The sequence below is a fragment of the Camelina sativa genome, chromosome 8, assembly GCF_030686135.1.
Source record: "Camelina sativa cultivar CO46 ecotype springtype chromosome 8, ASM3068613v1".
Classification (NCBI taxonomy): domain Eukaryota; kingdom Viridiplantae; phylum Streptophyta; class Magnoliopsida; order Brassicales; family Brassicaceae; genus Camelina; species Camelina sativa.
The window spans coordinates 1,091,058-1,104,305 of record NC_141887.1 but is presented as its reverse complement, the minus strand read 5'-3'; the positions used below and the strand labels follow the sequence as shown (position 1 = coordinate 1,104,305).

At 35.8% G+C, this 13,248-nt stretch overlaps 4 protein-coding genes across 5 annotated transcripts; 1 reads left to right on the top strand and 3 right to left on the bottom strand.

Moving 5' to 3' along the window:
- Nucleotides 1–81: 81 nt before the first annotated feature.
- Nucleotides 82–2,993, bottom strand: LOC104705460 (beta-fructofuranosidase, insoluble isoenzyme CWINV6-like). Of its 2 annotated transcripts, none has more exons than XM_087462044.1 (6): nucleotides 2,652–2,993; nucleotides 1,418–2,283; nucleotides 1,170–1,328; nucleotides 810–1,048; nucleotides 624–714; nucleotides 82–495 (listed from the first exon to the last, which is right to left on the bottom strand). In XM_087462044.1, exons 1-6 carry the CDS (start codon nucleotides 2,746–2,748, stop codon nucleotides 301–303), a joined length of 1,647 nt encoding a protein of 548 aa, XP_087318170.1. In that variant the 5' UTR covers nucleotides 2,749–2,993; the 3' UTR covers nucleotides 82–300. The 2 variants fall into 2 exon arrangements, with proteins under 2 accessions (XP_087318170.1, XP_087318171.1); XM_087462045.1 differs by having other exon boundaries at nucleotides 2,381–2,794.
- Nucleotides 2,994–4,998: 2,005 nt separating this feature from the next.
- LOC104705459 (putative uncharacterized protein YDL057W) lies at nucleotides 4,999–7,063 on the top strand. Its single transcript, XM_010421470.3, has 7 exons — nucleotides 4,999–5,272; nucleotides 5,527–5,645; nucleotides 5,747–5,829; nucleotides 5,926–6,047; nucleotides 6,153–6,317; nucleotides 6,427–6,520; nucleotides 6,606–7,063. The coding sequence occupies exons 1-7, from the start codon at nucleotides 5,218–5,220 to the stop codon at nucleotides 6,862–6,864; spliced, it is 897 nt and encodes a 298-aa protein (XP_010419772.1). The 5' UTR covers nucleotides 4,999–5,217; the 3' UTR covers nucleotides 6,865–7,063.
- A 127-nt stretch (nucleotides 7,064–7,190) lies between these two features.
- Nucleotides 7,191–9,540, bottom strand: LOC104705457 (translation machinery-associated protein 22). The gene is made up of 7 exons (XM_010421469.3): nucleotides 9,033–9,540; nucleotides 8,625–8,720; nucleotides 8,268–8,326; nucleotides 8,039–8,120; nucleotides 7,875–7,942; nucleotides 7,577–7,660; nucleotides 7,191–7,482 (listed from the first exon to the last, which is right to left on the bottom strand). The coding sequence occupies exons 1-7, from the start codon at nucleotides 9,178–9,180 to the stop codon at nucleotides 7,426–7,428; spliced, it is 594 nt and encodes a 197-aa protein (XP_010419771.1). The 5' UTR covers nucleotides 9,181–9,540; the 3' UTR covers nucleotides 7,191–7,425.
- Nucleotides 9,541–10,157: 617 nt separating this feature from the next.
- Nucleotides 10,158–11,769, bottom strand: LOC104705456 (NDR1/HIN1-like protein 13). The gene has a single exon (XM_010421468.2). It carries the CDS (start codon nucleotides 11,345–11,347, stop codon nucleotides 10,487–10,489), a length of 861 nt encoding a protein of 286 aa, XP_010419770.1. The 5' UTR covers nucleotides 11,348–11,769; the 3' UTR covers nucleotides 10,158–10,486.
- Between the last annotated feature and the right edge of the window lie 1,479 nt (nucleotides 11,770–13,248).

The window sequence follows — 13,248 nt, the reverse complement described above, 5'->3', positions numbered from 1 at the left end:
TTTAGATCAGTTTTAGTTGTCATGTTGTTTACAAATTACACACACACAAACACAAAAATGATACTGTAGAAGAAGAGAATATGAGACTGAGAAGGTCTTATTATTATTCGTGCAAATTCACTAGAAAAATGAGAAGGCTTACAATACTCAAGGAAACGACAATAACCACACACCAATAACTTGAATACAAAAGACGCATTTTTCTTAAAACATTCAGCAGTAGGTCATGATAAAGACATGAAAATATCTTTACTGCAGTCCAAAGATCATTATTAAAGATTATCATTATTAAATGATTAATTAATAAGTTGTGTTTGTATTGATTTGGGCATTTCTCATGCTCCAAGCTTCCAAAGACGACATGGTCACACCCCTTGTTCCATCATTGAACACATAAAGCTTAGCTGCTTCACCAATTGCCAATTTGGGATAAACCCTTGATGTTATCACACTTTTTCCTCCTGCTGCGTAGCTCTCTATAATAGAGTGATCGATCTAGGAAACAAACCAAAAAAAAAAAGAGTGGTTTTCACAAGTTAAATTGTTTATAAATAAGAAGTCTTAATTAATTAAGGCGAAAATAAAAGAAACAAAAATGCACAAAATGGCTTAATTAGTCTTACCAAACATCTTAATGAGATTTTCTCCTGCCTTGGATTAATGTCTACGAATGTTCCATGCGAATATTTTTTTACGCCGTCTCTCAACGAAGACCTACATATATACATAAGTTACCATAACATCAGATTTACACCAGATATAGAAATTAACAGATTTGTTTTTTTTTTAAATTAAATTAAAGATCTGACCTCTTCTCGCTGCTGCCCATTACAACTGCATATCCGTTTCCACGATGGATGACTTTAAAGAATATTGCGGTTTGTTCAGATAAATCATTGCTAGCCAATGCTAGCAAACCAAAAGGCCCGTAAACGCATCCAACAGAGCTGTCACGATCGAACAGAGTCGCATCATCAACATGGTCAGCCTCCAGTATCTCGGGGTTATCTTCCAGGGATGGCAGATTAAAAGTCACTTCTACGTCGGCCTTTAACAACAACAACAACAACAGAAAAAGATAATTATCTATAAAGTTGTTGATACAAAACAATAAAGATAAATATCTGTATACTATGGGAATATTCCAAACAAAACACGAGAAAACTTACTTGGGCTGCAGTGATGCCAGAGATTTCAAAGGCTGCGCCGATTTTGATTTCACAGCAATTGAGTCCAACACTTTTGGTCCGGAGATGGTTGATTTCTTCAATTGGCCATTGTATCAGCCTCTTTCCACTTGTGTCCAGCCACATTTCCCTGGGAAGAGCCTAAATGCCAAAAAAAACAGAACCAATTCAACAAATTTCTTCACTACTAATCTCTACTCTACAATTACTTCGGTGAATATTATATTTACCATAAGGCCAGCCCATCCTTTCTTGAAATCATCTTCTTTGCTATCAGTCTCTACAACCCATCCCCAGTTGATCCTCCGACTTTTAACACTATCGAAAAACGCTTTCGCGGCATAAAACGTTCCATGATCATATCTCAAATCTGCACTCGTCTTAGTGAACTCATAATCCCCTAAAAAATCCTCATTCTCAGAAGAGTATTTACCAATGACATAGCAATCATTGCCTCCAAAACTGGCCTTCAAGACATGCCTCACGTTAGCATTGTTCACCGAAGTATCAACACCTTCTTTACCAGTGATGGAAACCGGGAAGAAATCAGGGCATTCCCACATTCCGGTTTCTTCTGCCTCAAGTAAATTCACCGGATACTTTGTCCACTTTATAAAATCATCGCTTCGGTACAAAATGGCCATTCCTGTCTCAGTATCTTTCACCTTAGCTCCAATGAGCACTCTCCATATCCCATCTTCCCCTTGCCACGCCGTTGTTGGATCACGGAAACAATCATGATAGACATTACTTGGCGGAACCATGACAGGATTGTACTTTGGCTTAACCCACTCACGAAGCAAAGGGTCAGAAACGTCCTTTGGTTCGGCAACAACTGTGACTTGTGATCTGTTGTTGTTGTCGAGTCCGGTGTACAAAATTACAGGTTTACCATCAGGGAGGATCGTGGCAGCTCCTGACCAGCAGCTGTTGATGTCATAGGGCTCAGAAGGTGATAGGGCTGGCTCAAGTTGGATCCAGTTGACCATATCTTGTGAAACAGAGTGTCCCCATATGATCCTCTTCCTACTGAACTCAGGGGCCAAAGGGTTGTTTTGGTAGAACAAATGGTAGAATCCTTTGTAGTACATTGGCGCTGAAACAACACTTATAATATAAATATTTCATCATATGGATAATGAAACAATTATAGGGTTCCTTGTGTCACAAGTTAATGAATTGTATAGTATTACCGTTTGGATCTTCAGGTTTCAGAAATGCATCCAAGGACCAGAAACGACATAAAAATTAAGACAACGGTTAGTATTTATGTACAAAGATGATGAAATATGTGAAATAGCTAAAAGATTTTTTTAAGTCGTTAGCAACTAAATTCAATAATTAATTGCAATACATAGAAATGATCTATAGTTCTTGGTTTTATGAACTAATAACATAAGAAATATATCTTTGGCAAACATGGTCTATGAATATAAATAGGAAGAAAAAAGGAAGAAAAAGAACCGTTGAGCCAATTTCTCTGAGGTTGGAAATGGAAGGAAGTTCGGTTAAGCACTTCGTTTTGATTAGGATCTTGGATGTTTTCATGTTCAGCCGCCATTGATGATCCGTCTCACTCTGCAACGGGTTTTGATGCTCAAAGGATTACAAAAACTGTGTGTGGCCTTTCTTTATAAATACTCTTGAGATCTTGCCAAAATCAAATGATTATAGAATCGTCAGAAAATCCATCGTACCTATAATGCCATTGGCGTTGACATTGACAAATTCTTAATTATGTATTTTGTCTTAAGCTCGAAGTATCGTGGAAGAAACTCTCAGATAGTTGTTAATTATGTCAGTGATAATTTGGTATAATTATTGATTAAGCTAGCTTTGTAGTCGTCACTCATGAGTCGTCGGTCTTTGTGTATAATACATTGCAGGTAAAGTCTTTGGATTACTCATTAAATGTGATTTCTATTACAGTAAAACCTCTATAAATTAATAATGTCGGGACCATGATATTTTATTAATTTATAAAAGTTTTAATTTATCGATAAATTAATAATTATTAATTTATCGATAAATTAATAAAATATTAATTTATGAAAAGATTTTTTCATTTTCATAATTTTGAATATTTTTAACTAAAAATAAGATACTTTGTTATAATTCACATTTTTATTGAATTTTTTTAATTTATAATTTCGGTTATCGTAATATGATTGATGTTAATAGTTTAGTAGATTATCCAGGTGAAAATGATAAATGTTTAGAAATTCAAAGTTTAGAAGAAATTATTGTTACTATCTTTTATGATGAATTCTTAAAAGATATTGCAATATCTTTAAAACCAATTACACGTAAAGAAGTAACTATCGCGTGTAGGACGTTCCATAATTTTTGAATGCAATTTGAAAAAACAACACAAAGTTTTGATTTAATGAGAAAGATTATACATGAGTTCCATCCAGCATGCAAATTCAAGAATATTCAAACACTAACTGAACCATATTTCAAATATATATATATATATATATACTTAGTTTATATCATTATTAATTTATAATATTGATGTGATTTTTACATAGGATTTCAAAAAAATATATTATCTTATTATTTTATCGAATTGTGTCATTTTTTACACTTGTCCAACTCGAGACTTGAAAAATTTATTAATTTATAGCGAATATTAATTTAAAGAGTATTAATTTATAAGGTTGTATTGTAGTATTATTGAGGAACCTTCAGCAAGTGGGGTTATTGTTTATGGAGTAAGTTATCCTTATGTATACAGTATTCTTATTAAAGAAATGTACCTATAGTCTTTGTTTTTGGGAAAGACCCTTTCAAGTTTCAATAATTTAATCCTTTAAAGTTTTGTATTAAAAACTAGGAGACGGCATCATATTGCTTAAGCCTTAAGTCGTTGAAAGCACCACTTAATCACACCAATAAGAATACTGTGTTCTTGATTAATAGTTAATTAGACCAGTAAGAATACAGATTTCAGAAAATCCATTAGATAGCTAATTAATAACGTAAGTACAATAACACGTAAATCTTAAAACAATTCAGCAGTTCATGACAAGCCACGAAACATCTCTGGGGCAGTCCAAAGATTATTCTAGGATAGGTTATCATAATTAATGATTAATTAAATTGCGTTTGAGTTGATTTGGGCATTTCTCATGCTCCAAGCTTCCAAAGACGACATGGTCACACCCTTTGTTCCATCATTGAACACGTATAGAGCTTAGCTGCCTCACCAGTCACCAATTGCCAATTTGGGATAAACCCTATACGTTATTACATTTCTTCCTCCTGCTCCATAGCTCTCTATGATGGAGTGGTCGACCTATATATGAAAAAAGTGTTATGCAAGCTAGGTTTAAAATGTGTTAGATAGATTAAAATTCTAGGGTGAAAAGAAACAAATCACATTCTAAAAAAGGCCAAATTTAACTCACCAAAACATCTTAATGAGATCTTCTCATGTCTTGGATCAATGTCTAGAAATGTTCCATGCGTAAATTTATGCACGTTGTCTCTCAACGAAGACCTACACATTACCATTTGTTACAACAAAACATCAGGTTTACACAACTTAAGTTCTTTTATCCATAGATTAAAGTTGAAATCTTACTTCTGCTCATCGCTTCCCATTATAGCAGCATATCCATTTCCACGACGTATAATTTTGAAGAATACATATTGCAGTTTGTTCCGATAAATCTTGGCTGGCCAAAGCTAGCAACCCGAAAGGTCCGTAAACACATACATCAGAATTGTCACGATTAAACAAAAGCTTATCATCAACTTTTTCAGAATTCAGTAAAGGAGATGAAAATAAATTATAACCTTGTTTATGAAACCGTTGGCTCACAAACAACGTAATAAAAAGAGAAATACATTATTTGGTATTTTTGGTAAATAATTTCCTCATAGTAATTAGTAAATACTCCTACAAAACAAATTTATTACAAGTTAGCTAATCGGTTAAAACATTGGTCTTGTCACCATCAAGAGCTGAGCCATATCGAAACTTTAAGCTCCGAGGTTTCTCTCCTCCGCGCGCGCGACGACGATGTCGGAGGCTCGCCGGAATCAATCTAGCCATGAACGAATCGATAACAATTCGGGTTAGCTTCATCTCCTTTTCTCAATCCAAAAATTGTACCAATGTGTTTTTGATTCTTACATTCTCTAATCTCTATCATTTGGATTTACTGATGTGTGAGGTTATGTTCAATTGTTCCCTAGAACTACCAATTTGATATTGTATTGGGCGTTCAATGTTTGATTGGGACTCACTTCTCTGATTGATCATAGAACGAGTTTTGTTTCTTTAGCTGCTTGAACATTGTTTGTGTTCTTTTTTTTTTTTTCTGCACAGTGATTCAACAACAAAGAGTTGTGATTGAGAATAGTCATGGTGAGAAACTCGTTGGAGTTTTGCAAGATACTGGTTCTACTGAAACTGTTGTCATCTGCCATGGCTTTCAATCATCAAAGGTGTTTGCTTTTTTTTTGCTTTGGTACCACATTCTCATCAGTCTTCATCATTTGTAATTTATTTTCATTCCCATTAATTGTTTCTTGATATGTCCTTGTAGGATCGGATTCCAGTGGTCACCATTGCCAATTTCTTTGAAAGAGCAATGATCAGTTCTTTTCGGTTTGACTTTGCTGGCAACGGGTGAATGAATCCATTCTTACTAGCTTATATCTTTCTCTCTTTTTTAAAAAGTGGGGGAAGTGTTTGTTGCTTTTACTCATGTTTTTGGGGCTTCAGGGAAAGCCAAGGATCATTTCAGTATGGTAACTATCGCCGTGAAGTTGAAGATCTGCGTTCTGTTCTGCAACACTTGCGTGGAGATAACCGTGAGATTTCTGCGATTATCGGACATAGTAAAGGTATTGCAAAACTAAGGTGGATTTTTGTGTGTTTTTGAGTTTCAAGAAAGGTTTATGTGAGATCTGAAGCGTTGTTGTTGTTGTTGTCACTGAATTTTTGTGCAGGTGGAAATGTGGTGCTTTTGTATGCAGCAAAGTACAAGGATGTGCAGACTGTTGTAAATATCTCAGGCCGGTTCTTTCTTGAGAGAGGAATCGAAGGCCGGCTTGGTAAGGATTACTTCAAGAGAATCAAAGAGGATGGGTTCATTGATGTTAGGAACAGAAAGGGTAAAATCTTTCAGCTTTTTTGTTTTGCGATTGCTAGAGCCAGTAAACATGATGTTTGGCGTTTACCGGGACTGTTAGAGGTAACTCCTTCCCTTTTTATTCGTTGCAGGAAAGTTTGAATATCGGGTAACAGAAGAGAGTCTAATGGACCGTCTCACAACCAATACTCTTGAAGCATGTCTCTCAATTCATGAAAACTGCAGGTTTATAATCATATTCTATTAAGGTTTTGTGTCTTCTGGTTTCATTCTAATAGAGGAACTAATGATGATTCTCTTAAAATTTCAGGGTCTTAACAGTTCATGGATCAAAAGATAGGATCGTGCATGTAACAGAAGCGTCCGAATTTGCCAAATATATAAAGAATCATAAGCTGTGTCTTATTGAAGAAGCTGATCATGAGTTCACTTCTCACCAGCATCAGCTTGCTTCTATTGTTCTCTCATTCTTCAAATTGGATCCCAAGAAAGATGATGAATCAGGTGATATCAGTACAAGTAACCAAGACTCCATGAGATCAGTTGTTCCTGTTAGGTCGCGAATTTAAATAGCTTCGCTGAGTCAGTTTATGTCTTAGTTGAGTTTGATATGATAAACCACTAAAGCACAGTTTAGAGATCAATATGTCCTTATGATTGATCAAATCTCAGTATCAGGTTCAATGTTGTATATGTAACGGTTAAAAACTTGGTTTCTTGAGCTAGTTTAGTTTGGTCATAGACTTAAACGAGCATCAATTTTTGGGATCTAGTTGTCTATTACTATTGGTTTGCTTACAAGACGAGATCTCACCGGTTTTGCCAATGAGAGTTTATTTAGAGCCTAAAAACCGGAATGCTGAAAGCAGATCATGGGTCAAGGATGAAGAACAGATTCATTTCAAGACACATTTTAAATATTATGACCCACCAAAAAACAGAAATGTTTGGAGAAACCTGTCTGGAATTATCGCAGCTCGAATAAGAAAATAGTATGATAATCCAACTATACGTTATGTTGAAAGTTATTATCACGATGCGATTTCCTCCAAACACAAAGGAGAGTACTCAGGAACTAACTCGTCTACATGAACCCCCCATGCCACAAAACAAAGAACAAAGGTGATCCATCAACCAGCCTGCACCTTCTTCCCATCTTCGATGAAGAAAATGGATCTTTCAGGTACCTGGATATGGCAATGCAATAATCATGAGTACGGATTCTGAAGCAGATTTACACTAGTTAGATATTAGTGAAGAAAAAAGGATAAGTAATGTTACATCGGGCCAAGTGTCTGTGATGAACTCAACGATATCGTAGATTATATCTCCTTGAACGTCAATTTGTTCCTTTTCAGTTGGTCCCTGAAACACATACAATTTTGAAAATCAGAGTGGTTCATAACTCGGATAGAAGTAGATTTCATAGTTATCTTCGGAGCCCATATTTTGAAATTAGAAACTCAACAGTTCTAAAGCATTACAATCTCTATGAAACCATAAGCTGCCAAAACCAGTATCACTAGTCTATCTAAGCGATTAAGCATATTAGATTTGCAATTCATCTTCTTATACATACCTTGACAACTGATGCTCCAGTGGCAAACTTCTTCCCTAGCTTTTTAGAGGCGTCACTGAGTTTTATCCCTGAAGAACAAAATTTTAAGGAGGACAAAAGAATGAGGCCTGTTCCAGCCAGTAAGAATACTAAGATATCTCACCAAAAAAAGTAAAAAAACTCACCAAACAGTTCTAGTCCTTTCACAATGGTGATACACTTACGCTTGTTGCGCACAACCTTTTCAATAATCACTTCGAGTCTCTCCTACGTAGGTACCATTAGCATAAGAAAATTAGACAACCGGATAAACAAGTCCACATGAAAGGCCAAGGAAACAAAAAAAAGAAATCGAAAGAAGTATGTACATCATGGAAACTTGGTAAGACATTAAGGTTGCACAAAATTACTTACTTTCTTTTTAAGTTTTCCCCCTGGTAGACGTTTCACTTCCTCCTTCTTGGATGTCCCTCCTATAAATTCAATAATCCAATGATTACTGATTAGGAATTCAACAAAATGCCAAATCCTTTCACCCAAATCAATAACTATAGAAATATCTCTTATTCATGTTTAACAGTTCGACTGCAGATCCCTCAGCCAAAGAGTACATAAGCGATGTAAAGTAACAAATACGTGTAAACATTAGAATACATACATATACTAAGTACATTGCAGAGCCCTATTGATAGAGAAAGTAAACTTGCACATATATTTGAAGTGGGATTTCATATGAACACGCAAAAGAAGACAAATACACAGGTTACATACCAGGCTGAGAAGGCTGTGCCCCATCAGCACCACCAGAAGAGATTCCCACCGACTGAAGTTTGTCAGAAACATTACTTGCTGCCTTCTCGTTAGCCTCTGAACATTTAAATTCATATCCAAATCAAAATATTAGTAAGCCCTCAAATCAAGATAGTCATAACCAGTAGAAACGAAGTGCAAAAAAGGGTACAAAAGCATTTTACACATTATTAGTATTCCCCAAACTATCTGCTGAATCAAGTTAAAAAAGAAAAAAAAAAAAGGCTTCATCTTTCGATTGTGTGAATCTCTTAGCCCTTTCAAGAATCCAAAATTCAAGGCACTGATTAATGCTAACATAACTAAAAAATAATCAAACGAGTCCCGAGAACATGTGAAAATTAGGGTTTGATCTAAATATGAGGGTACCTTTGAGGAGATCAGGATAGAGATCGGGGGCATTTTCAACGAGCCAGGGCTTACATCTGGCGAAATCGGGACCGAACTCGCAGTATTCGGCAGGAAGAGAGCAAACTCCGCAGTACAAAACCTTCGCCGGCTCGAGCTTCTCCGCCATAGATTATAAATATTTTCTGAAAGTTCCTTTCCGAAAAGCGGCAATGAGATTCTTGCTTGTGTAGCAAAGCTGAAGCGAGTGATGATGATGAGGTAGATAGAGAATATGGTTGGTTTCCACGGCGGAATAGTCCCTTCTCCTTTTCTTTTTGTTCGTCGCGGTGCCCCCGCGAAGTAGAGATGATGTCGGAAAACCAAACAGTGAAACGAAAAGTGAAAAAGGCTTAGGACATTGTGTTTGGGCTTCGGATTTTTATCATTGGAAAACGACAAATCTAATTTGGGCCCAGATCCAATACACCACACCTCTCTAGTCTCTACATTGAAATTTTTTCTCTTTTATCCGTTTTAAGACGCACCTAATACAATACATTTTTGTCAACCCTTTCACTTAAATGCGGGACTTTTTTTGCCGTTTTGGGTAGCGCCATGGACAGATTCCTTCCTCTCGTTTTTGGTCACACCGACATTGTCCTTAGTTGGATAAGATCTCACGATCCCTATCCTTTGGTCGATTAAAAAAAAAAAGTACACTAGTATATGCACTTAAAGACGATTTAATAAGGTTAATGAACCCATTTATTTTCATTTTTTAGGACAGTATGGCCGGAAAACTTGTCTTTTAGTAGATTTTTATGGCAAGATATAATTTAATGTGTTGTATCAAACCCACCACATAACACATTCATGAATCGGAGGGAGGTAGGAGTGACCATAGTATTAATTTTTATAACATGCAAAAATTGCAAACTGCTTAAAAGATCTTAAATGGTGTTTGTATAATGCGTGTGATAGATATGATGATGCTACAACATCTAAACACATTTAACACATCTCTTGTGTTCTTTCTTAATTGTTCTTTCTCTTCACGAACCCCACGGCTTCTTTTTGCATTTTTAAGGTTCTGTTTTTATTACTACTACTATGTTATCTTTTTTTTTTAACTTTAATGCGTGCTCACTATATACAACCCCTCACTGCTGCAAATCTCCAGCTTTTTGGTACTCTTCATTCCCTTGTATTACATTTATACTTATTTTTTTGTATCCATTCAAAAGACATAATTTCAAAAACAAGAAAGTTCCAAACAAACAAACAAAATTATAAATAAAAATCTTAGAAGCCGTGAATTCTCTGTGGTCTTCTTCTACTTGACAATATCTTATCTCTCTCTCTCTGACTCTTCTCTGAATTTTTTCTTTTTTGTTTAACTAACAAACTGAAGAAATCTTCTTTTGGATCATTCCCAAAAGTTTAACAAATCCATAAAAATAGAAAAATAGAAAAATTTCAATTGAGAAAAATTTCTAAAAACTCCATTTCCAGACCTTGACACTAAGATCAGACTTACACTTAGTTTTTTTAGAAGTTGCTATAACAGGTGTTTTCCCTTTTGGTACACTTCCTTCAAAACCTTCACAGCTCACTTTGATCTCTACTCCTTCACTCTTCAGCTTTCCCATTATCATCCTCACTTTAGTCCTCATCTGGATCTCGTATCCCACACGCGCGCGCGTCAGATCTGATCTCAGATGCTTCGCCTCGTCCGGATCTAGCTCACGCGCCGTTGTTGACGTAGCGATCACGCCGTGGAACGATGTCTTATTCCCGTTATCGCTAAAAAACGCCGGCACTGTTCCGTTCCCAAGAGCCGTACCTGATTTGGCCGACACGACGGTGACGACGAAAGGATCGTAAGAGAAAGTGAGGTGTTGGTTTGGATTCTCCGAGAGCAGAGTGAAGTTGAAGAAGGAAGAGAGATGCGAGACGGAGGAATCGGAGGCCGTGGTTAGGTTAACGCGTCCGATTCGAAGCGAAGGAACGGAGAAGGAAGGGGGACGAGGATGGTAGATCACGTACATGGCGGTGGCGGCGATCGCAGTCATGAGAGCTAAGATGAGAATTATGAGAATGGACCAGAAACAGCAGCAGCAGCAAATTCTTCGGCAGGTTGGTCGAGATTGGTGGTGGTGACGGCGGCTGTAAGGCTGAGGACGGTAAACCGGACGGTTAGATGGGATGTAGACTTGAGGTTTTTGGTTAGCTGTTGTTCCGTTGGTTGCTGTAACGGCGGCGGGAGCTGGAGGAGGTGGGATGGAACCAAGTGGTGGAACTCCGTTAGTGGCGGTTGTTGGTGGTTTGGAAGCTGGGAAGACTCGGTCTGTCATCTTTCTTTCTTCTTCTTCTTCTTCTCCGGTTGTTGTTTTCTTTCTCTGGTCAGATCTGAGCTCACACAACAAAGAGAGAGAGAGAGAGAGAGAGAGAGAGTAAGATAAAGAGAGAGACAATAGAGAGAGTTTTTTTTTTTGTGGAATCTTAATAGCTTTAAATTTTAGTAATAGTTTTGGTTTTATTATTAATTTTGTTTGGAAGTATTATTTATTGCTGTTTTTAAAAAATAATTTGTTTATTTTTTTTGTTTCAGTTTTCAGTTTTTTTTGTTCTTGTTTACTTAGATTTTTGTGAATGTTCATGACTTCCATGCCCAAGTCTGTGGAATCTTCATTGGGTAGTAAAAAAAAAAATTAATGTAGATGATTATTTTTACACAGTGTCCCCAAGTAATATACAAATGAATTATTTTCTGAAAAACAAATAGTAATTAATAGTTTAATACACAGATATGTAGTAGGAGTATTTTGTAAACATAAATTTCCTAGTTTTATATTTGTTTTTTATCTTCATGATTATCAATTTTTTTTCAGTACTAAATAATTTATTCCCGGCAAAAAAAGAAACAAGAAAAGTCACACCAAAAATTTTCAAATCTTATTAGTAGCTAAAATAGACTTAATTCGGGTTATAAAATTGTTATAATGTATCCAAATATTGAAATGAAGAAAAATGGGGGAAAGGAGTTACATTTTGGAGATGTAATTAAAAATGAGGGAAGAAATAGTCCACCGACACATAGTAGTGAGTGATAGTGGTAGCAGTTCACTGCCCCTTTTTTTCTTTCTTTAAAAATAAAAAGAGAGTGCACGCAATGAATCAGTTTGAATTTAAGTCAGTGCAGGTTAAAAAAAAATTTAAGTGCGTGCAGATATTGGAGTAATGGATTAGGGATCCGAAAGTTTTAAATATAGTGATTAGTAGAATAAACAACCCTTTTTGTTCAGAGAGTAAATCCCAAGTCAATTATTTCTTCATAGCTTCATCGGCAATGCTGCTCTGCTTTTAATTTTTTGTTAATCCTTTGTTTTCGAGCTCTCAATTCCCAAGGTTTAAACGTGATTTATAATTCAAATACTAGCTCTCTAATAAAGTATTGTTAATACTTTAGACTTTTTAATTACCACTTCAATTATCACCCGTCAAGTGTCGACTTCCATAAAGTTTTAACTCAAACATCACATTTCATTAAAAGATAACTGCATTACAGAGTAGCCTTGTCGGAAAACTACAAGTGGTTCCGACCAGCAAGGTACATACTATTAACGATGGTACACATAAAAGGGAATAAGATATACTGTAGCCTTCTTCGCCAAAGTGTCCTCCATACCCATAAAGTCTAGACATCCGATCCAATGATCCAATTCCAATCCAATAAACATATGGTAAAGTTTGTTTTTAACGTCTTACTTTCATTACTTTGAACCCAAAAAGTTACATTGTCAAATTTTCAAACATGAACACTTAAAACAAATATCACAAAAACAATCTTAAAACATGAAAACACTTAAACAAATAGCATAACAAAGCATTTTAATCAATTATATATTATGTACTTCTCCTTTTCTATTCTTTGAAATTTTCTTTTATTTTAAATTCGGACCCTTATTTGTAACTTTTTTTTTTGTTTTGTAATATAACCGAGTATGCATTTGCATAATATTTATACTTAGATCATCTTCACTTTACACGATAATTTGGCTAAATAGGGCAAGATTTTTCCAATAATGTTTTATTTCAGTTTTGAGACAAGTGACTACCGACACACAAAATTACGACGGACACAAAACTAACATGTCCGAACAATAAGTAGCACAAATCATCCCAAAGCTGAGGGCGAAAGAAAATGAAAGCTAGATGAGAGAATCAACTGATTTGATCCCATTGACAATCACCT

Bases quoted from the DNA above. Each gene is read 5' to 3' on its own strand.
- LOC104705460 (XM_087462044.1), bottom strand. From the start codon at position 2,748: ATGGCGGCTGAACATGAAAACATCCAAGATCCTAATCAAAACGAAGTG. The intron at 2,284-2,651 runs GTTCTTTTTCTT...GTGTTGTTTCAG, and splicing joins TCAGAGAAATTGGCTCAACG to CGCCAATGTACTACAAAGGA. The intron at 1,049-1,169 runs GTAAGTTTTCTC...TTGTTGTTAAAG, and splicing joins CTGGCATCACTGCAGCCCAA to GCCGACGTAGAAGTGACTTT.
- LOC104705459 (XM_010421470.3), top strand. From the start codon at position 5,218: ATGTCGGAGGCTCGCCGGAATCAATCTAGCCATGAACGAATCGATAAC. The intron at 5,646-5,746 runs GTGTTTGCTTTT...ATGTCCTTGTAG, and splicing joins ATGGCTTTCAATCATCAAAG to GATCGGATTCCAGTGGTCAC. The intron at 6,318-6,426 runs GTAAAATCTTTC...TATTCGTTGCAG, and splicing joins TGATGTTAGGAACAGAAAGG to GAAAGTTTGAATATCGGGTA.
- LOC104705457 (XM_010421469.3), bottom strand. From the start codon at position 9,180: ATGGCGGAGAAGCTCGAGCCGGCGAAGGTTTTGTACTGCGGAGTTTGC. The intron at 7,661-7,874 runs GTATGTATAAGA...TATGTGTTTCAG, and splicing joins CTGGAGCATCAGTTGTCAAG to GGACCAACTGAAAAGGAACA. The intron at 7,483-7,576 runs GTAACATTACTT...TGCCATATCCAG, and splicing joins TCACAGACACTTGGCCCGAT to GTACCTGAAAGATCCATTTT.
- LOC104705456 (XM_010421468.2), bottom strand. From the start codon at position 11,347: ATGACAGACCGAGTCTTCCCAGCTTCCAAACCACCAACAACCGCCACT.